The sequence below is a fragment of the Pelobates fuscus genome, chromosome 3 (genome assembly GCF_036172605.1).
Source record: "Pelobates fuscus isolate aPelFus1 chromosome 3, aPelFus1.pri, whole genome shotgun sequence".
In the NCBI taxonomy this organism is placed as follows: domain Eukaryota; kingdom Metazoa; phylum Chordata; class Amphibia; order Anura; family Pelobatidae; genus Pelobates; species Pelobates fuscus.
In genome coordinates this window covers 321,995,835-322,019,613 of record NC_086319.1, presented here as the reverse complement: position 1 = coordinate 322,019,613, position 23,779 = coordinate 321,995,835, and the positions used below count along the sequence as shown (strand labels likewise).

General features: G+C 39.4%; 1 protein-coding gene across 1 annotated transcript in view; it reads right to left on the bottom strand.

The window, feature by feature from the left end:
• Window positions 1-1,718: 1,718 nt before the first annotated feature.
• ELL3 (elongation factor for RNA polymerase II 3) overlaps window positions 1,719-23,779 on the bottom strand; it is a 93,100-nt gene continuing 71,039 nt past the window's right edge. Inside the window, exons 9-12 of the mRNA XM_063448962.1 lie at window positions 14,836-14,893; window positions 11,365-11,536; window positions 3,594-3,638; window positions 1,719-2,349 (exon numbers count right to left, since the gene is read on the bottom strand). Of these exons, the coding sequence (XP_063305032.1) occupies window positions 2,242-2,349; window positions 3,594-3,638; window positions 11,365-11,536; window positions 14,836-14,893 (383 nt within the window). The 3' untranslated portion in view covers window positions 1,719-2,241. The remainder of the gene's footprint in view (window positions 2,350-3,593; window positions 3,639-11,364; window positions 11,537-14,835; window positions 14,894-23,779) is intronic.

Here is a 23,779-nt window from a genome sequence, read left to right as displayed (position 1 = left end):
AATTAACTTTCCACAAAAATATATAAGCCTGCCTTCATATCAGTGCCAATTCATGCCAGAAATACTTTTCTGTCAAATGTTCAGACTTGGATCCAACAGAACTGACATGCTTTTAACTCTCAGCCTGGCTGTAGACTATATAAACGGGTAGTTGTAGACTTACTAGGTCTCCTCTTTTTAAATGCAATTTGATTTGTAGTTCCAATAACTGTCAGTGGCTGAGCTGTGTGCATACATTTGATAAGGAAGTCTTACTCCTGATGTAAGAGGAGGAAGACTTATGGTGCAGCATTCTGAATATTCATTTCACAAATAAAACTAGATTTGAGCATGAAAAAAATGGCACACTAATGAGGCCAAAAACCAAACAAATGCAAGTTTGTATTGGTGCCCGGAATGTCCATTTAACTTTGCTCAAACTAAGCTGATAACTTGGAGCAACTGAAGTGCATTCTGTTTTGCATTCTATGTTTATTGATATGAATGCAAACAGGGTGTTTAACCTCACAAAATATGGGATTTGCAGTGTTTTTTTTTTTTTTTTTTTTTTTTTTACACTAGAGCACATTTTTATAGGCTACAATATGCCATCTAGTGGACCAAGTAGTAAACAAAGTACAGCTTGGTTAACCTGTGTTTAGACACTGCAGACTAATTCTTATAGTATGGAAATATTGTACAGAGCAATCCTGCTTTGCTAAATACCACACACACCCATGCAGGACTTTGAATCCTGTCTGTGTTTTGTGGTTTCAATGATACCTACTCTCCATTGTTATTAAAATCTTTGTTGTAGGATTTTCTTTAACACCTTCCCAAAAAGGGGGGAAAAAAATCCCCAACAATTACAGTATGTTGGTGATGCCTGGCCCAAGAGTCCCCTGGAATAGTCACATGGTAAGCTATCAAATTGTTTACAAACATTGACACTTACCGGGTCTATTGGGAGCATGCAGTCCTTTCTGTCTCCACTGATGTGCTACAGCAGACATTTATACATGTGCATTAGAACCCTCAAATGTGTGCAACTTTCAGTGTCCACTAATGCCAATTTACATCAAAGATATGAACTGCAACATTAGCATCAGTAAAATAGCAGCTTCCTCTGGGCAGAGTACTCCTGGCTGCATAACCACTGTATGGTGCTTAGAGTATCCATTTAAGGAAAGTAACCATCCAAACACTCTTCGGAATAAGTTTTATTTTTATTCCATCTTACAGGGTTATTGGTGAGATCTTGTAAAAGGGTCCACATGTAGTGAGTTCTGTTTACTTCTATTCACACTATTTTTGCCAAGTGCCTAACCAGTAAAGACACAACCTGCGGTTTTAACAAGTTTTATTTTAAAATTCAGTTCAGTATAAACAGATTGGTTACACAATGCAAAGAAGGCTATAGTGCAATGAGTGAACATGGATCTGCAATGTTAACACAGCCCCAGCAAACCAAAAAGATGGTTTTGAGCATCTGAAATAACATGTACAGGTTTTTTGTTTTTCCTTCTTTTAGAATCTCTGGCATTTACCAGCATTCAGTCCTTTTCTGCAAATTTATAGGTATAAATTGTTCCAGAGAAATTGATCAGCACAGATGAGTTGCAACTACTCTGCTGGTGAAGTGATGAGTTTCATGTGTTCATTGAAGCACTTGGTTCACTAACAAATCTTCACTCAGTTTAATTCACTGAGATACTCCAATCCTTTATTTATTTTAATCTAAACATTGTGTTAGCATAATGACTTGTTAATGTTTAGATTAAATTGAATTACTTGAATGGTACACTATCCTAAAAAGCTTGTTGCTGGACAATACACTTTATTCTCAGAGTGCTGCTGAATGTTCTTTGGTAGGGTGACCATTCACTACTTGCTGTTTGCTGGAAAAGGACATTGTTTGCAAATCCTAGTTCTGTAAGCATTTGGCAAATGCAAGATTGAAGTAAAGCTGTGGACTTTTGCAATATTGTAGAATATTTAATTTTCCTTCTTCAAAGCAAAAATCTTTAATCAGTCGCGTAGACCCTATTTCACATTAAATCTTCTACTGTACCAGTCTGTACACATCCATATGTCTATAGAGTAAGGCAGCAGTTGTGATCATCTTCATGGTTGATCTGATGGCACCTTTTTACAGAGGGCTTGTCATTTCATTCCTGGCGACAATGGTTTAACTGTTAATGAGGCATTCTGCAAGTTCCTGTTGCATGGTTTTAAAAGACCTGGTTCTGTTAATCCATACAGCTAAGTTGGCTTATTTTTTTCGTATTCCAGAATCAGGTACTTGATGTGTGACAGTTTGTGGTGCAAGTATTCACAGCGGGATTTCTCTTCTCTGTAACCAGGGTAGGTCTACAAAATAAATATATATTAGCACAGTCTTATAATGCTGCTCTTTTGGGAGCTTGGACTTGAGTGACTCATTTCTACAGGTTGTGTGACTGTTTGAAAATATTCTCCAACAATATGTATAGTCCACAATGCATCTTTGACATAGTTTCCTCACAACCAGGATTCCAAATATAACTTATTTTGCTTTGGAAGCTATGGGATATGGTAAACAGCCCTGTTCTACCACCTGTAGAATTAATAAGGATCAAAACAAAATCCACATATCTGGCACTCTAGGCTAAGGGGGTTGGGGAGCACACCCTTAGTTTAGCTTGCTGCTATGGGGAAGGTAGTTAATGCTAAGTGACTTGTGGGGTAGCATGATGTAGCTTAGGGTATCCACTGCAGAATATGTGCCAGATCTCACTTTATCTCGAACTAAATTACAGCTGCCAAGAAACTCCTCAAGAGCGGAATGATGAGCATGAAAGAGTTGTAAGCCACCAGAAGTTTTCTTCCAGCCTGTGAGGCAGTCAACCTTGATAGACATTGTGTTCTGTTGCTGTAGGAGTGCAAATTGACCAGCACTGATTGAAATATTTGGGTTTGCCATTTGTGCAAACATTGCTGTTATTCTCATCTGATGTTTGGTGCACACTTAATGCACTGCAATCCATTCAAATGAGTGCCAGAGGTTTACAAGTGACTACAATAAACAGCCCCTACCTGTAGCACTGAGATCATTATAAGGGCTATAGTCATCAGTATTTGGATGACAGACTATTCTCACTAGGTCAAACCAAAGGTGCCTAGCCCTTGTAGTCCATAGTTTATGGAGTGTCACAACGCATACAATGCTGCATGTTTGCTGTAGCCTACAGTACACACCTGTACTTATTCTAAAATGATTGCATTTCATTGTAGGGGCCCAGATATTGTTTTTACAACGTTCAACTACCAACACGCTCATTAACCACAGACTGCTACTTGTAGGTGTGAAAGGGTTCTCAATTTACAAGAATAGAGTTGAAGTATTTTACTATAATTGACTGCTACCCATGTCCCTACAGCCACTAAATCCACTTTCTCCTTCACTGAGTAGGTCTCATCCTCCTGTATTTGCTCTGATTACTGCAGGCTGTTGCAAGATTTTTTCCTTAAAGCATTACTTTTATTTTTTATTAAATACATTGTGCTTGTAAACAAAACCAAAAAAACACCAAACCATTACAACCAGTCTATCTTAAGGTTATCATAATACTTACCTTTTTTAACTTTTTATATTCAGTAAGAATCTTATTTTCAATCACCTGTAAAAGATGCAAAATTGTTAAAATATCTGCACTGAAATACAAACTGCATCATTAAAAGCCCATGTCTTCATTGTGTAGATGGACTCGCTCAATATGCATTTTATTTATGAATTCACTGCAAGTTTGGTAACAGTGCTCTCTAACATTTAAACCAGTACCTACATGACACTAGTTAATCTTCCCAATAAGAGAATCTTATATAAAGGAAAACAGTCACTTATCTGGAAATCTGGCCAGAACAATAAAAATCATCTATACTGTGATGCGTTGTTTACTTATATGTATTAATAAAGATTTGATTTTTATTTATTTTTTTTATTAAGTTTGTTCGGTTGAAAGGTACATTCAATGAAAATAATGCGATATATCTGAGAATGCATAAGTAAGTATCAAAAAGGAAAATAAGCAAAAGTATTGCATTAAAATATTACACCATCATCAAAGAAAGGCATCTGCATGGAGTACACTACACTTCTGATAAAATGGCATTATCCAGCATAATAACACCATGCTACCTCTGTCTTGTCGGTTTGACAACAACAGGCCTTGTAAGGTTAGGTTTATATACATATGGGGGAATTCAGGGTGACTGCGGCCTTGCATAGCTTAGGGCAGGCATGTGTGACAGTAGAATGTTGCATAAATGAGACCGTGTAGAGTTGCACATTAAGACTTAGCTGGTTACAGTATCACAAAGCCTATGAACCAGTTATTGAGAGGTACATCAAGTAACGGTCAGGACAGTTTTTTTTTTTCCCCCTTCTCTCTCCTATTTCAAACCTCTAGGTCTGATGTCTGAGCCCTAGCGTAACTAAATTAGATTGGTATACACTTTGCTCATAGGCAGTCCATAGTGCGAGCTTTGGTGTAGTGGTGGTCGGTCTTCCACTCTCACTTGGGAGAGGGAAAGTGTATGTGGACGCCTCTGAGAGAACATGTGTCATGTTTGAAATAGGAAGATGGTGAAGAAGGTAGAAAGAAAGACCCATAAGTCACATAAGAAAGAGAAAAGAGTGGGGGGGAGAAGGGCTGCACAGGGTCGTGTAAGGGGGAGGGGAGAAGAGAGGTGTGGAAGGAAGGATTTAGTCAAGACCGAAAAATGGAAAACGAGGGGAAAAAAGAGAAAGTGGGGAGGCTAGACCCCAGCCCCAGCCCCATCCCGAGCCAGGCCCAACACTCCTTGGCCTCCAGCAGGGCTATGTCCTTCTATATTGGTGAGAGTCCTGGAGTAGTGTCATGATTCCGTAATGGGTTTTCTATACAACTATTGTATTTAGTTGCTGAGAGATCCGCTTCTGCTTCTGGGTGGTACAGGTAGCCACATGTTCTTCTCCGCCATCTATGGGTTTCCTGTGTTGGTAGCGGAAGACAGCCAGTTGAGGCACTTGTACCAGGTGCCACAGTAAGTTTGTGCATGGCCACCTGCAGACAGAATCAGCTCTTCAATTTGTCTGATGTCCACGACCCTGTTCGTCCATTCCCTTAGCGTCAGGGTCGTATTTTGTTTCTAGTGACATGGAATAAGGCTGTGTTCAGCAGGTGAGGGTTGACTGATTTTTTTTTTTTTTTTTAAACTGGGAAATGGGAGTGTGGTGAGCTGAAGCAGGTATGTTTCTGGTGTGAGTTGTAGGTTAGCATCCGAAATGGACAAAAGGACACTATGTATTGCCTCCAGAAGGGTCTGATGAGTGGACATGTCCACCATATGTGGTATAGAGATCCTAGTTCTCTCCCGCATCTCCAGCATTTCGGGTCACAGTTCATCATAGTGGCAGTCTTTCTGGCGTTTTATTTTTTTTAACTCTATTAATTTTTCCCCAGTAACAAGGTGTGGTGTATTATCAAACATGTCAAACTCAAAGTCGGGATTGGGCCACATAAACAAGGTTTAAGTTTATAGCAGCATATGTGTGTCAGACAGAGACACACACATACATACACATACATACAGACACACACAATGAGAGACAGACATACAGACACACTGACAGAGACACACACTGACAGACAGACAGATACACACACTAACATACATACATACACACTGACCGACGCATGCACACACAGACACACACACACTCACACTCACTGGCAGACAGACATACAGACACACGCACACACATACATACTTGCTGACAGACACACACACATACTCACTGAGACACACACACATACACACATACAGACAAACTGACAGACACTCACTGACAGACACACATACACATATACACACACACTCACTGAGAGACACACACAGACAGATACAGACACACACTTGTTGACACACACACACACTGACCGACACACACTTGTTGACACACACACACACACACACACACACTGACAGACACGCACACACACTGACAGACACACACACATACAGACACACTGACAGACAGAGACACGCATACTGACCGACACTCACACATACTTGCTGACAGACACACACACTAACAGACAGAGACACACAGACATAGACACCCACACACACAGACACACTGACCGACACACACACACACACACACACTAACAGACAGACACACACACACACTGACAGACACACATACAGACACACTCACACATACTTGCTGACAGACACACACACACTCACTGACAGACAACCACACTGACAGACACACACTCACACATTAACACATTCTTCACACATACTTTATTTTTTATTGCCCCTTACCTTATGGAGCTGATGTAGGGCATCTCCCTGGGGTCCTTCCTGCTCCTCACTGCTCCCTCGCGCGGTTTAGGGATGCCTGGTGCCGGAATATGACGTCATACTCCGGCGCCCGACTTCGCGTCAGTCAGCGTGCGCGAGGGGGTAGGAACACTGAGCTCCCTCACTGGCCCTCCTCCCCGGCCGGGTAAGTGTTAGCAGAGTAGGCACCTGCAATATGGGCAAAGCAGGTGCCTACTCTGCTATAACACCAGCATTTACTCGTGGCTCGCCGGGCCACAAAGATGGTCCTTGTGGACCGCGGGCAACGAGTTTCACATCCTTGATATACATTAAGGACGCATACACATATAAACTCTGGTCCATCTACTTTAAGAAATATTTATTCAGAGACAAAACAACAACAACAACAACATACAAATAGTGACACACAATCTAACTAACTAAAACAACAACAACCACAATCTAACAAACTGCCAATAACAATTAAACCTTATAAAGTCACAGTTCACCATGATAAAAAAATTACCCCATGTCTGCTCAGTAGCACAGCAAAGAGAAAACAGGGAGGAATGGAGATAGGGGGAAGTGGTTATCTCTTTCCTGACTTGTAAAGGTATTGAATTACCCAATTACCATATCAAAGGGTAAAGCTTATCCCCCTGTAAGAAAGGCATACCTGAGCTTGGTCATATGACCCCTGGTCACCATATTAGTTTGATGACAAAATGTCACCACACAAGGTATGACAAATTGACAATGCAAGTAAAAAAGACACTTGTGACAAGTCTTAAAATGTTTTACAAGCGCACTAAAGGGGGCCAGGTTCTTCTATTAAAGGGACACTCCAGGCACCCAGACCACTTCTGCTCATTGGAGTGGTCTGGGTGCCAACTCCCACTACCCTTAACCCTGAAACTAATTATAGCAGTTTTCACAAACTGCAATAATTACCTTGCAGGCTTAAGTCCTCCCCTAGTAGCTGTCTACTAGAGAGCCACTAGAAGGCACTTCCTGCACTATAGCACAGAAAACCTGTGCTATAGCGTCGCTGGACGTCCTCACACTGTGTGAGGACCTCCAGCGTCGCTAAAATCCCTATAGGAAAGCATTTTCAATAAATTTCGTGCACTCGCATTAGGTCTCCCCAGCCGGCGGGCGGGATGAGTCTCCCCCGCCGGCTGACGTAATGAAGGGGAGGAGCGGTGGCGGAGGAAGAAACAGCAATGTGGGACATGTTGCTGCCTCTGGAAAGTGACTAAAGGCAACAGGGGATGGGAGGTGGGAGGGAGAGGGGACCTGCAGTGCCAGGAAAACGGATTGTTTTCCTGGCAGGCACTGAAGAGTCCCTTTAAAGATTTTAATGGAGGCACTCTGTGTCATGAAAGAGCTAAATGCAAAGTATGGATATCTACATTTGATTTGATTTTTCCCACACACCTTACCAATACATATTTCTTAACAGTATGGGATATGTAAACATATTGAAAAACATGGGAAATTACAGTTTTTCCCCCTTTAACCCCTTAAGGACACGTGACATGTCATGATTCCCTTTTATTCCAGAAGTTTGGTCCTTAAGGGGTTAAATAAAACTGTAAATGGTGCTGTTGTTTTAGCTTTTTGATTAGTAAGACATTCTCGGTACATAGCAGAAAGTGAGATTTCTGCACATTTGAATTTATAGACTGGGAACAGCGTGTAAATTAGTTTAAACCCTGCACTGCTCTACACAAAGGAACTACTGAAGGAACCATGAGTATTTATGTGCTAACAACGCATAGCTGTCCCTTTCCAGAGAAGTGACCGTATCTCTTTAAAAGCTATCAATCTAGTTTATATATTATATTCAATACCTTCCTTTGTAGCTAAATTTGAATGTCATATAAAACAATTTGTAGACGAACACATTTATAGGTGAGAAGATGTCAATACTAAATGTGGAAATTCAGTATTTCATAAGGGATGGGGGCAGTTATAGCATATATAAGCACTGCAGATATGTGTGGGAAAAAAAACTGGCTGAGCATCATGGGAATTGTAGTACCCTAACACCTGTGGTGTCAAGGTTAGCCCTCATGAGACTGATTGGATTAATATAATTTAAATGCTTTTTTTAAATTTTGTTTTTTACACTTCAGGAAATCTTCTATGCAAACATATCACACATTCAGAAAGGAAACCGTTAATTGGGGAAGTTAATTATTTAAATCTTTGGTGCAATTTGAAAGAATTGGTTAAAAATGTTTACCACAGTCAGAGCTAATTTTAACAAATAACAATTTGTGCACTAAAGCAGAAATGTTTCATAGTATTCCAATTTGACTTCAGTATGGTAAGTAACAAGCAAATCTTGTGATGCATTACTTGTGCCCTATCCCCCAGGAAGGACAACACTAACAAAGTTATACAAATAAATTATTTGGTCCAATCTCTCAGTGAACAACTGTACACAGTGAGGTCTCCTAGTAGGGAAACCCTTCCAAATATTGAAGACAACAAAATATGGAGCTTATACGATTTAATTATTATATTAATACTCAATTATTCAAACAGGGTGGGGGGACACAGAACATGCATTTCTAAGTAGTGGTGCTGCTGGAAAGAGCGAAATATATACAAAAAACAAAACATTTTACAGATTTGTTTGCTAAGATAGGCAATGTTAAGTAACCTTGTAAAATATGAAACTGTATTTTATTGTGTGTGCACTGTTCCCCTATTTAAAGGACCACTATAGGCACCCAGATCACTTCAGCTTAATGAAGTGGTCTGGGTGCCAGGTCCACCTAGGATTAACCCTTTCTGCTGTAAACATAGCAGTTTCAGAGAAACTGATTTTCAGAGTGAGAAGATGCCAGCGTCCATAGGAAAGCAGTGAGAATGCTTTCCTATGGACTGACTGAATGCGTGCGCAGCTCTTGCTGCACATGCGCATTCAGCCGAGGATGGCGAAAAGGAGGAGGAGAGTTCTCCGCGCCGAGGGATCCCAGCAGGGGAAAAAGGTAAGGGATTCACCACTTCCTCCCCCTAGAGCCCGGCAGGAGGGGGACCCAGAGGGTGGGGGTGGGGGGGTGGGAACCTAGAGACCCTATAGTGCCAGGAAAACGAGTATGTTTTCCTGGCACTATAGTGGTCCTTTAATGTAATATGAAAGCCAAATAGAACGTATTATTCCCCACAGGAAAAATTTTCTCATATTCTGAAAAAAATCTAAGCTCCAATGGAATTTAATTTATTAGTGATATTGCAGAAGGTCTTAATGGTAAGGTTAGGGCTGGACTGGCCCCCCGGGATACCGGGAATTTTCCCGGTGGGCCGCGGCACCTGTGGCCGGCAGGAAGCCTTAATGTTTTATTTAAATCATTTTTCCCTCGGACTGTGACAGCTTCTGCCAGTCCGACGGAATTCAGGAGGCAGGTGCTGGGGGCTGGTGCAGCCGCATTGAGCACTGAGTCTCCCTTCCTGATTCCCAGCACCTTCCTTAGCACTTATGCCCTGGCCCTGCATGAAAGCTCCTCCCCCATTCTGAAGCCCCACCTCCACACATAAGCTCAGACTCCCGCACTCAAGCAGCCGACCTTGCTGCATAAAGATACCTGAAAATGGCCTCCCAGAGAAAAATTCATCTCCCACAGCCTCCAGTGCCAGGATTTATGTACTGTGTCTGTAGTGAGCGTGTGTCACTGATCTTGTGTGTAGTGAGCATGTGTGTTTCAATGATCTTGTGTGTAGTGAGCATGTGTGTTTCAATGATCTTGTGTGTCAGTGAGCTGAGGGGGGGGTATTGATGGTATGAAGGAGAGGGGGTATTTTGTTTATCCCATTTTGAGAAAGCCACATCGGCGAAACGCGTATTTGGATGTTTTATATTTACTTTTACTACTGAATAAGGGAATTCTTTTGGATTCATCGATCTGGTTTGTGCCAATTTCCTTTAAATTTTATTTACCATTTTAAAATATATTTGATAATATATTTCCTTTGCTACTTGGCTTTTTACTACTAATCAAAAGAAATCCGAGGTAGGGATTATACCACCAGAGCTGATACCACCGAGCAGTAAGCCTGCCCTACACTGTTACTCCACATAAATCGAGGTGGGGATCATACCACCAACGCTATATCAATAGAGCAGTGTTTCTGCTCTACACTTATGAGTATTACTCTTATCACTCTTTTATACTCTATTTTATAACAATTGAGAGCACTATTGTTGCCTTTTATCTTCCCTTTGGAGTTTTGGATTACCAGACGGTGCTGACGGATACATCTTCCCACATCCCATAAGCAGGGATTATACCGCTGTATGCTCTTCACACCAGAGCTGGCCATAGCTCTTTTAAATGAGAGTTTTCTACCTCTTGTTACTTACTGCACTTTTGGACTCTAGACATACTGCACTATTGGTTGCTTTCTGCCTCTTCTCTGTTTCATATATACGAACTAACACCCTAAGATCTATCCACTCCCATTGAAGAGAATACATCTTATCAAGTTTCCATGATTATCTACTGCTACTCTAGCGAGACCTCCTACCCTCTCTAAGACTATTTTATTCGTATTGGCGCAGCCCTACTCCATCTTTTTTGCATTGGGCTCATTTGTCTGAAAGGAAACTGTCTGTGTGACACCAGGGATCCCTTCCAGAAACACTGAGCATATCTTAGGCCTGTAATAAGACATGACATTTTTTTTTACTAATGTCCCATATTCCTGACACAGTAGCCCCCAACATTTTCTTCAAACAGGCATGAAAAAGATGAGGTGAAAGTGAAAGAATTAGAGTCATTAAAAAGGCAGACTTAATGTAGTTCTTAAACACACACTTATGGATGAGCCTTCACTGATTACACATACAGATACTTAGCAGAAGCTAAATGTCGTCTGCATGTTTGTGGATGACACATTCTTTTTAATAGTCATACAGACTATTTATATGGTCTTTTATCCATTATTGCAGACAAATTACACATGTAGTCCTGAACAAAGAAAGATGCAGCGAGACACTGGTCACTGCCATTCATTTCTCACCTTATGTTCTACAGTTCCAGGTTTAAGTTTCTTCTTTTTGGACCCTAGATATACAAATCTGTCCAGCACTTTGCCAATCTTTGCATGGAGTTCCAGGTACTCTGTGTAATCAGATGCAAAGTCATCTTCATACATTTTCTGCTGCTCTGGGGATGTAATTGTGCTGTACTTCCTGTAAGTCACAAACAAGAGAATCATTAACTGTAACCACAGAGTAATCACCACTCAGATCATAGACATTCCGTACGTCTAATGTGTCACAGTTGGAAGATATAACGCATTTTAAAATAAAAGGTGGAATGTTTTAAATTTGAGCTTCTATTACAATTTTCTAAAGTCCTTCTTCGTCTGTTGTCCGGATATACGTTCTCTCGGTATCCTGACTATAGAATCATCCTTTACTACCTTAGATGAGCAGTAGATGGCATCTCTTTCCTTGCTTTAGATCAGGAATTCTGGGTGGGAGAAGCCAGCCACATCTTAGCCATGTATGTAAAAATCTACAAAAGGCTTTTACGGGGATTTGATCCTTTTCCTATTATCTGAATATTTTCAAATAAATACTGTCATGGACAACCTGACACTTTATTTCAGTGTGTTAAAAATGTCATCTTAGGTGTGTGAGGCATATAATGAGGGTTATTCATGGCTGTATACAAAGCTGGAAAACCTGTTAGTTCTCTTTTATTTACGAAGATATCGAGTGTAACTTCATCCTTTAGCGCCTTAGATACAGCTTACCAGGGAAACCACTAAACCAGCGTGCTCGTGATTTGGTTTTGTGGAGAAAGGGTTAAAATTTTCCATTTGTCTGCACAGGACTGGAAATAATGATTAAAAAAAATAAAATAAAATCCCACTTAACTCTAATATCAAAAAGCTGCCACCTCCAAGGCAATCTATAAAATGGGACGCCTTGGTTTCCCCATGCACAGTAGATTAAACAAACACAAGTTAGCACATTATCTATGCAATTTGCTAAATACTATCAAATCAGTCTCTCCTGGTTTGTGAATTCAGATACAAGAGCCCAAAACAGAATTCAATCATTAATCTTTTAATAAAAGAAAGGCTAAAAAAAGGTTACACAGTGCTAAACAATTGCATGAAGCAAAAAGGCATACAAAAACAAACAACATAAATGCAAAATAAAAATATATTCTTAAAATAAAATGGAACCTACACTGATAAAAATATGACTTATCTTAAACTTGTCCTACTGTAATTCTTGTCTGATGTTGATCAGAAATAAAAGGGAGTTCAATTTCATCTGGCTTAGCATTCAGTTATATGTTCCCCCCAAAAATAGCTCACAAGACCAAATTATGATGCTTGGTTTCTTTAAGTTACTGATGTGTGCGCAACTCTCTGATCCAGAGCACTGGATTCTTATCTGTTAGGGCCCCAAAAGTTCTAAGGCAAAATCCTCTGCTACAGGCACAGCAGGGGTGGGAATTCATTCAGATACAGCAATGCTCTGTGATCAAATGTTTTTTTATTTCCTGCCAGAGACTAGACCAGGCAATAACCAGGTTAACCCATCACTGTGCATGATACCAGGAGTTACAAATCTTAGGCCAAAATGGTAGAGCTGGCAAAGAGGTCAGATGGATTAATATCGCAGTTAGCTTATCGTGCTTGTCAAATCTCCAACATTTACATTTTTTTGAATAAACCTATTAAATGTTGTTAGGTCTCAGCAAGAGGGATAAAAAATAACTCAACCCATTTTTGATTAGGATATGGGAATAAAAGAAAAAAGAAGCTTTATGGGAGATAACAAATCAAGATTATGTTATGAAAAACTGAAATGTACCAGATATATTATCTCTAGTCTTTGTGCTGTACAAAAAGGAAATGTGATGCCAAATAATCAATAAATGAAAAACAAGATCAATTGTTACAAAATAATCAGCAACACTAGTATTAGTTACTATAATGTCCTGGATTCAAAATACTCAAAACCATTAATGACAGATGAACACATCAGAACTGCCAGGAGATGGGTACGTATTGCAGTTCCTTTTAACGCTTAATTTTTCTTACATTTCTCTAAAAATAAGATAACATCAATTGTGTTTCTGGTTTGTTTGTATTTTGTTGTTTTGGGGAAATACCATTTCCTCCTTGCGGGTTACTCATGAAATAAGAGCCTAAAGAAATGAACACAGTCCTTTGTTTCAGGTGTATACCTGGAATTTAGTTCAGCAGGGATAGAGTTAAGCTGTTGGGAGGGTAGGTTGCGCCCAGAGACTTATCGCTATATAAATACTGTTGTTAACCTTGAAAATTCTCGTCACTAACCTAGGGGGTCTCACAGCACAATTAAGGACACAATTAACCAGGGAAATAGTAAACTGTGTATGGTATATGCAAGTGGAAAAAGGTTCCATCTACCCCAAACAAGATCATTTTGATTTCTATACCTCAATAGTTTTTCAAGCCCAGCATTAGCAAGTGTGATACTCATTTTTATTTACACGTTTGTATATAAAACCAAGATTTAAGAAGTTATATTAACTAGAAACAGCATTTGGTCCAGAGCAGCAAAATTGAGTCAAAATATTCAAACTGCAACTGAATTAGCAATTCCCTATTTACTAAAGGCAAATACACTCATGATTCAGTCATACGGTACTTTAAAATCATTCATTCTAACATGTAAATCCTGTGCAAACTATAGGATTCGCATACTTATTAAACACCGAATTGTAGCTGGATTCACTCTGAAAAAAAATTGGTAGAAAGCAAATTTGAAAAATAACTTACCAGCTTTTTACAGGTGAACTACTACTTACTACTTACTTCCTCTTTCCTAATATGTCTTTCTTTTTTTTTTAATTTTTTAAAATCTATTTTTAATTAAAAACATGAGACAAAGTAGGGACTACTTTGTCTTTTATAATTTTCCTACGCCTGACACGGGGCAGAGCTACCACTGTCTAGAAGGGTCCATTCTCCCAGCAGTCGCTAGTGACGGTCACAGGGAATTTTCTCTCTCTCTATGGAGGATCACGTGGGCACGAGAGTACAGCAATAACGTCAACTCCTGCAAGAGACCCCGCCGGAAGAAGATGGTGGCGCCTGCAAGGGACTGGCTCAGGTAAGTAGCACTCACCTTTCTCTGCCCCCCGGCCACCGGACACCCGGTAGCGAATTTATCGTCGGGAATTTTCGGAAATTCTGCAAAGTCCCAGATGGTGAGAGTGCCACTTTTAACAAATAATTTATTCTAGCCTACACTCAGATAGTGGTATATGATTGGGCCACGATATGTGCCGTCAATATTATGTTTTCAAAGAAATGAATTGCAGGGGGGCACTAGGAACAGAATGAGTGGTAAGGGCAAAGAGTGGGGCAACTCACATATTTGATAATATCTGACTCAGTCTGTCCCTATGAATAAGTGTCTAATTGTGACAAACAACACCCTTAGACATTGTGCTTGGATTATCAAGATGAGTTACTTACTTTATATAATCTGGAGCCTCTTCAGAAGCTGGTGATGACTCATTAAACTGCTGCTTTTCTAGAAAGAAAGAAGAAAAAAAAACATAAGTGGCTCATTCATATTATTGCTCCACAGACAACTTCCATAGAAAGAACAGAAGCAATATCCTTATTTACATCACTGCCAGCTCAGACAATGGCCATGGCCTGTAACTGCTCTTACAGTAGTGGATCCCAGCTGGCAGAGGGAATAATTGCACCCCAATAATCACCGGTCTTTCACAATGTCAATGTTGTGAATTTGAATTATCCTCTATATAGTTTAAAGGGGAGACTCCAACCAAATGGTCATGGTGGTTCTCAGTGAAACGCTGCACATTCAGAGATCTTTGAAGCTCCCGGAACTCATGAACCCGGCAGTCTGGAACTCTATTCAAGAATGCCTAATGTCAATTCTGTGCAAAAAATATGCCAGTAGTCAGATCCTTCCCCTGCAGGCATGCTTCCTTGTTCTGTCCTTACTCCTAAAATTGAGCCATGCACCTATAGAGCTCCATATTTTTTGGTGGGGGGTTTCCCTCCCTCTGTCCACCCCCACTATCTTCCTCCTATACGCTCTGTCCGGGGAGAAAACTCTATGAGAAGCATTTCATTGACCATGGAGAAGGAGGTTGTGGCTTCGGATGGGGCATGGAAACTGGTGCGAGGAGCTTTGCCAGACCAGACAATGGAATGACAGGGCTTTAAAGGGGGAAACTAATAACTAATGCTTAATATGGCATTGGAAATAAAAAAATAAAAAAATTAATAATTTCATTAAAAAGCATTGGAGTCAACTGTCAATAAGCCATGACTGTTTTTAAGTTGCTCATATTATTTGTGCCATATTTTTGTATCTTACATTAACAATAAAATTTTTTTGAAAAACAAAAAAAGCATTGGAGTAACACTTTAACTTACCCTGCCTAGGTCTGACCCCAGTAAAAACCCACAAGAAATCTCGAATATTAAAGTGAACCTGATCATGTGGTAGAAGAGGCACTTAAAGTGGATCTGTGACTTTCGGGGGTGTTTGCAAAATATGATGTACTCGAAAGTGACATCTCTACTTAGGGTGCAGTGGAAAGTACTTAAGTTGTTCCTTACAGACACCATATCTCCTTCCTGCTTACCATCTTCAACTTCTGGTGTTTCATCTCCCAGGAGCCATGCAGTCGCATGCTCTACTATCATGCATGCGACTGCAGTAGCTTCCACAGATCACGTCTTGCAATGAATGAGACGATGCCTGATTCCCAGAGGTATTGCTTTCAAAAGCTGCTGTGATTTGGCAAATGTTGACAAAGAAGCTCTGCCTTTTATCAACCTCAGGTTTGCCCATAAGACAAAATAGTTCCTACTTTGTCTTATAGTATTTTTGGATTGCATTGGGATTTCAATAAAATTACAGTCACTATGACAGCAGTCTGCATATTGCAAGAAGAATACATCTTAATGAAACACTCAGACGAGACAGAGCGGTTATAAAGGGAAACTATAGTGCCACGAGTACAAAGTTGTATTAGTAGCACTATAGTACCCTGTAGTTCTTTTCCTCGCTCACGCCCCCTTCGCAGCGGAGAAAGGGTTAAACCCTTGTGTCCCATACTTGAATCCAGCGCTGGGTCAGGCTCCACCGATTCTCTTTTCCAGACATCAGCAGACGTTGGGGACCTAATGCGCGAGTGCACCACTTGCATTAGGATAACCCATAGGAAAGTATTGCATCAATGCTTTCCTATGGGGTTTTAGCTGATGCTGAATGTCCTTATGCAGAGCGTGAGAAAGTCCAGCATCAGTTAGGAGACCAAAAGTCACCTAACTACCCTAAAGCACGTCTAGTGGCTTTGTGGTAGACAGCCACTAGAGGATGAGTTAACCCCCACAATGTAATTATTGAAGTTTATCAATAACTGCAATAATTACAATTGCAGGGATAAACTGACAGGGGCAGTGCACCCAGTCCACTTCAAAGAGCTGAAGTGGTCTGGGTGCCTATAGTGGCCCTTTAAGGCACTCACCTCTACACTATGTGCACTGTGTATGTTATTTAGACTCGGGTGAGTTTGTATTAGTCTTTGGTTTTGTAAAAAGTAAAAAAAATAAAAAATGTAATTAAAAAAATAAATCAACAATTAGTCCTGTTCCATAAATCCACCATTCCAGCCCTCTCCCAAAAACATTTCCTTTTAGTCTCCAAAAATACTGCTCTACATGATGGCACTGAGATCCAACTCCCAGAGGCCTCTGCTGTGCCTATGAACCACTGCCTATGACTCAGAAGTGCTTTAGAGAGAGCCAAGTCACTTCCTGGTTTAGTAACACCACATCATAGATGCTGCACAGCCAGGAATTTGTAGTTGATACAGAAACCGATTTTTTTTTATATGTTAATTTGTTTTTGCAGATTTCTATTGCATTATATATAATGCTTACAAAAGAAATACCTGCTTGGAGTGTCTTTTTGACAAACGAGTTTTAAAATAATTTTAGCAGATAGCCCATATAGCAGATCTGAGTATAGTTCCTGCTCAAAAATTCTGAATATTCTCAAAAACCAACAGAAAGCTGCACACATTCTTTGAGTAAAAAAAAAAGCAACAATATCTGTTGGAACTTGGAAATAATGCAAGTTCATATTTACACACACTTGTTATTAAAGCCATGGTGATATTATGCTTTGTGTGTATATTCATTAAACAGTGAATTGTACAATTTGTTTTTCATATCGCCACACCCCCGGGGGTTTGATAATCTCTCGCAGATTGGAATTCTAAGGATTTTAAAATAATCTATGTTTTTATGGGTCTTGGCTCTTGAGTAAATATATGTTTAACCAGGTAAGTTATGTATAGCTTTAAATCAATATCTGATCATGAAAATGTTCTTTTTAGTTTAATGATTAATGATCATATAACAGGAGAAGTCTTTATACCAGTCAGTAAAATTCAATCTAATTTAAGGACGCCAAGACTTGCTCTTCGCATTATTACAAACTGTAACATAGTAGTCAACGTGTTTTTATGATGAGGTTTTCTGGCATTTATACCGTGGGGTTGGAGAGCATTTAGCTATTAGCTATTTGCCCCAGGGAGCAGACGACTAGTATGCTCACATACATTTCCCCTGAATTACACATTTCCTAAACATTCTCCCCATGGGAAACCTGTGAGAGGTGGAAAGAAATGCCACAAACTACTGAACTCACACTCTGTATTATTGCATTGTATTCTGCTTGACAAATGTACAGAGTACAGACTGATTTTTATTTTACTCAGAAGTAACAAAATGTATCTTTAAATGAGAATATCCTGGAAAGGGTTGGAGGGTTGGGGCAACAGATTGTCCCTTTAATAATATAAACTTTAGACTGATGTTTTACTAGGGATAAAACCTTTTACCCAGAGAACTGAAGTGGTTTATTAACCAAATTATCTTACAAATTATATTTGACGGTATACTATATACACACACACACACGCACGCACACGTTTAGTTTATATTATAATACATTCTGAGCAGTTTATTGATTTATTTTGTTTGTTCTGTTGCCATTCTTTTATTAATGTTTCTATCTGATAAGAAATAACGATTGTATCACAAACAACATAAAATCTTCTGTTGTGCAAAATCTACTCTGCAATGTTTGTTTTATTACATGTTCCTGCCTTTTCTTTGAAAAAAAAAAATTAATGCCTACAAAACAATAAAACAATATACCGGTATTTGCTTATAATATTTATGGCTACCTGCACACACTAACTTTCTTGTTTGGGATTTGGGTTCCTCTAATGTGTGTACCCACTGTTCTCAACTAACAGAAAACATAGGGGAAATGTTATATATGCACACAGAGTTAGCACCATAACAACTACAGCTTACCTGGTGTTCGATGGGAGCCAGCTCCTCTACAACCTACAGAAAATTCAGAGGGTCTCTATTTACGCTAAACCGAGAGGTATAGGGCCTTGCACATTGGCATTCAGCTGAATCCCAGATAAGAAGCCAAACCGTTCTAAAATAGTTTAACTGTTTACAGTAGGTGAGCACTACATATTGCTCATCTGGCTGAAGGTGAGTATTATCTCTCCTCTTTGGATGTGATATTTATCACTATAAATCCAATGTTTTTTTTTTGTTTCACTTTCAAAGTTTGTTTATATGTATAAATGTTCAGCTTGTAATTGAAAAAAAAAAAGTTAGTTTGTTTCATTAAAAGAGATTACGTTTGGGGGGCGGAGCCTGGACACCATACCGAGCAGACGTGTCTAACACTAAAATGTGCTACTGTTTTGGATGTTTCTAGAACTCTGAGTCAGAGTGGATCCAAGTCATGGATGCTTTGTGTGCATCCAAATGGCAAGATTTGGGAAAAATCCTTGCATTTCAATAAACTACCATTCAGGGAAATCGTGGGGATAAAACAACTAAAAAACAAACAAGCCATAAGTTGTCAACATTTCATTATAGGTTGAACAATTTTAATATTCTTACTTTGAATTGCTACCAACTGCCCTACAGCAAATACTCCTAGCAACAGCAAACAATAAACACACAGAAACCTTCTACATTAAATAAAACTGGTTGTTTCCAGTATAGAATTGTATAAAATGGACTACAACTACCCTGATGTTTCACCAGAGTTAAAGGAGCACTATAGCGTTAGGAATGCAAACAAAGAATACTACCTAAGTATTCCTTGCAGGGGTTTAAAAGGTAAGTTTTATTTACCTTGCATCCTGTGATGCGCTGTTCTCTATGATGGTGCTCCACCTACCTAGTTGAGATCATCAGACTCGATTACGTCATCTAAACCCCCAGAGAAGCAATGTAAAGCTCGTGCACACGTCGAGTTGCGTCAATCAAATACTCTCAATGTGAGTCATTTAAACTAAACCTGAGATTATAGATGCAACATTGCCTTTAGTGGCGGTCCTCATGATAGCCTCCAGAGGTATGTTAACCCTGCAATGAAAGCATTACCTACTGTTCTTGCAAAAAATAAATGTTCTCAATTTTAAGGTTAAACAGACAGTGCCGTGTCCCTGACTGTTTAACCCTAAAATGGAGAACATTGCCTTTTTTTGAGATGAGGTGGTCTGTGTGTGTATATAATCTCCTTTACCTAACCATCATTACAGGAATAGAATATTGTGGACAAAGTATTATCACATCACTAGGCACCAGTTTTTCAAAAAATCTTCAGTAGGCCCTTTGATTATTTGCCAATATATTTTTTCTCTACTACAGTACAACAAGCCTAGAAAGAGCAGCATTCTGAGCATAAAATATGCTTTAACATGCTTTAATATGCTTTATCAGTTGGCGCTATATAAATGCCAAACAATTATAAAATAATCACTTCCTGAAAATATCACTAGGGAGTGGGGGTGGGGGTGGGGGTCTTTAAATCGCTAAGAAGAGCTGATTTATAATCTTCATCCATATTTTCAAATCTAACTTTATCTCTCTATTCCATGTTCACAAAGAGACCACAAACTGTTCTTGAGCTCCTGGTTCCTCCAGCTTCTGATCAGTAATTAGCATGCAGTTGCTTTATCACTGTCAGTAGGATTGAAGAGCTGCATTTAATGAACACTAAATGTCAGATACGCTGCCCTTCCACTAAGTGCTCTGACTGCAATGCGAGGTGGGCGTCTTCAGTGACGTATCTAGCAGATCAATGACACTGTGCTATGACTAAGAGGATGAGTAACTGGCAGGGGACACAGTAGCTTGTCGCAGTCATACATCAGATCAATACTAATATTCCAGGTTTCGATCTAATGGACAGCAGCATTTTATTCTTTTACGGCATCATCCAGAGAATGAAAATGGTCTCCCAGAATGAATCTGTAACATGCATGTTGTATCATCTAACCATTAAGCTTTGTTTGTTTTGGAACACAAACAGCACAGGCGTGTAACCTGACTCCAGCACTATGAACAAGATTGCCTGTGGTCAAATAAGTAAAGTTCTTTATTGTGCACAAAGCCAACCCCCCCAAAAAATATCATTATGTATGTTTGCAGTGTAGCTATAGAATATAGAGTAATCAAGCTGTATATATACCAACTGATTCACAAGCCAAAGTAAATACTGCATGCATAGTCACGGGTTACGTGATAACTGCCACAATGGGTGGCCTACCAGGATGGCCTGTACATAGTAGGGCAGGCTGCTTATAAATATTTGGAATCCAAAGCCAGATTGTTTTAAGATGCCCCAGGTGAGAAGCTTACAGTAATTCTTTTATAGCATGTTGACACAGTTTGCATTGTTAAGACAGGTTAATATGTAAATAATTCTCTCTCTGGTGGTTACATTATAGAACCTTTAGGCTGTATGGTGCGTGTACGAATGATCGAAACTGGTGAGAATTAAAGGATTAGGTTTTATAAAACTCGAGGTTAACTTGCAGCTCCCAGGATGGAATGTGTCCCTGAATACTCTCTGCAGAGACAGCCAACTGATAGCCCTCCTATTTTGGTAAAACTACAAATCCCATGATGCTTACTGTTCAAAAGGAATTGTTAAATTAAGGGACAAATTACGTTTAAAAAAAAACCAAAAAACTAACAAGCCATCATGAAAAAAATCATTGGCCTGTTCCAAAAAGGTAAAAAAAAATAACAAAACAAAAAATAATTCTTGAACCACAAGTGGTAATCGGATTACTCATTGGATTAACATGCTTTGTAATTTCCATTTTAACTTTGAAAGCCTGCATATCCTACTGTACATCCTCTCCAAAAATGCTTTGAGGTCTTTTGATTAGGCATGTATTGAATTTGATAAAACGTAGTATTTTATTTTATAGAAACCTTTTCAATCTTCTACACAGAACTGCCATGCCATAGAGTCTCTCTGTGTAACACCTGATCGTCTGACAGCTCAGGATTGTCATCCAATGTCACCAAGAGTGAGGAAAAGTGCATTGTAAGCACCTGTTTAACCACTCTTGTGGCACACAGAGTTAAATTTAGAGCACTTTAAGCCCATACACAAGCTCTACTGCAAAGCTTGTTTTATGGGCAGCCTGGTATCCTGATGTACATGTGCTCCGGTACGATATGCTCCATTTGGCGGGCATGCTGCTTATGACATCAATTGCATCATGGACATGCTCACCACCAGCCTCGGCTACTACCTACCACAGCCAATACGATTACTTCAAGGTAAAATCTCCTTTGCTCAAGTCTCAATAGATTTAAACAAAATGTCATCTGAACATTCCTGTTAATGAAACTCTTACCCAAGAGTGGTTTGTGCACTTTTTACATAAATTGTTATCATATAATTTTTCTTCTTGTAAAGACTTTTTTTCCCCTACGTTTTTCCCCATCGCTAACATGTTAACACGTCATGTTACATTATCCTTAAATAACTATTTCCCATCAGAGTGTGAACTATTTCCATACGGAGAAGAATAAGAAGAATAACCCAAATATATATAACCATGTGTCTTATGGATCTCAAATGGATGTCTTTCAATTGATTATCAAAATTGTGTTTTAGAACACCGGCATGCAGGATTTAAATACAAATACAACTATGGGGTATATTTAGCAAAGTGTTTTGAAAAGTGGCTGGTAAATACTGTCATTATTTTGTCCGTATTTATTAAAGTGATCTAAAGTGACAGTTTTTATCCATAGAAACATAGAATGGGACGGCAGATAAGAACCATTCGGCCCATCTAGTCTGTCCAATTTTCTAAATACTTTCATTAGTCCCTGGCCTTATCTTATAGTTAGAATAGCCTTATGCCTATCCCACGCATGCTTAAACTCCCTCACTGTGTTAACTTCTACCACTTCAGCTGGAAAGTTATTCCATGCATCCACTACCCTCTCAGTAAAGTAATACTTTCTGATATTATTTGTAAACCTTTGTCACTCTAATTTGACTATGTCCTCTTGTTGTGGTAGTTTTTCTTCTTTTAAATATAGTCTCCTCCTTTACTGTGTTGATTCCCTTTATGTATTTAAATGTTTCTATCATATCCCCCCTGTCTCGTCTTTCCTCCAAGCTATACATGTTAAGATCCTTTAACCTTTCCTGGTAAGTTTTATCCTGCAATCCATGAACCAGTTTAGTAGCCCTTCTCTGAACTCTCTCTAATGTATCAATATCCTTCTGAAGATACGGTCTCCAGTACTGTGTACAATACTCCAAGTGAGGTCTCACTAGTGTTCTGTACAATGGCATGAGCACTTCCCTCTTTCTACTGCTAATGCCTCTCCCTATACAACCAAGCATTCTGCTAGCATTTCCTGCTGCTCTTTTACATTGTCTGCCTACCTTTAAGTCATCAGAAATAATCACCCCTAAATCCCTTTTCTAGGATGTTGAGGTTAGGACTCTATCAAATATTCTGTACTCTGCCCTGGGGTTTTTACGTCCAAGATGCATTATCTTGCACTTATCCACATTAAATGTCAGTTGCCACAACTCTGACCATTTTTCTAGTTTACCTAAATCATTTGCCATTTGGCTTATCCCTCCTCGAACATTAACCCTGTTACATATCTTAGTATCATCAGCAAAAAGACATACCTTACCATCAAGACCTTCTGCAATATCACTAATAAAAATATTAAAGAGAATGGGTCCAAGTACAGATCCCTGAGGTACCCCACTGGTGACAAGCCCAAGCTTCGAATATACTCCATTGACTACAACCCTCTGTTGCCTGTCACTCAGCCACTGCCTTACCCATTCAACAATATTGGAATCCAAACTTTAATATTGCAGTTTATTGATAAGCCTTCTATGTGCAACAGTGTCAAATGCCTTACTGAAATCTAGGTAAGCAATGTCTACTGCACCACCCTGATCTATAATTGTATGTACCCAATCAAAAAAATCAATAAGATTAGTTTGGCATGATCTCCCTGAAGTAAATCCACGTTGTCTCTGATC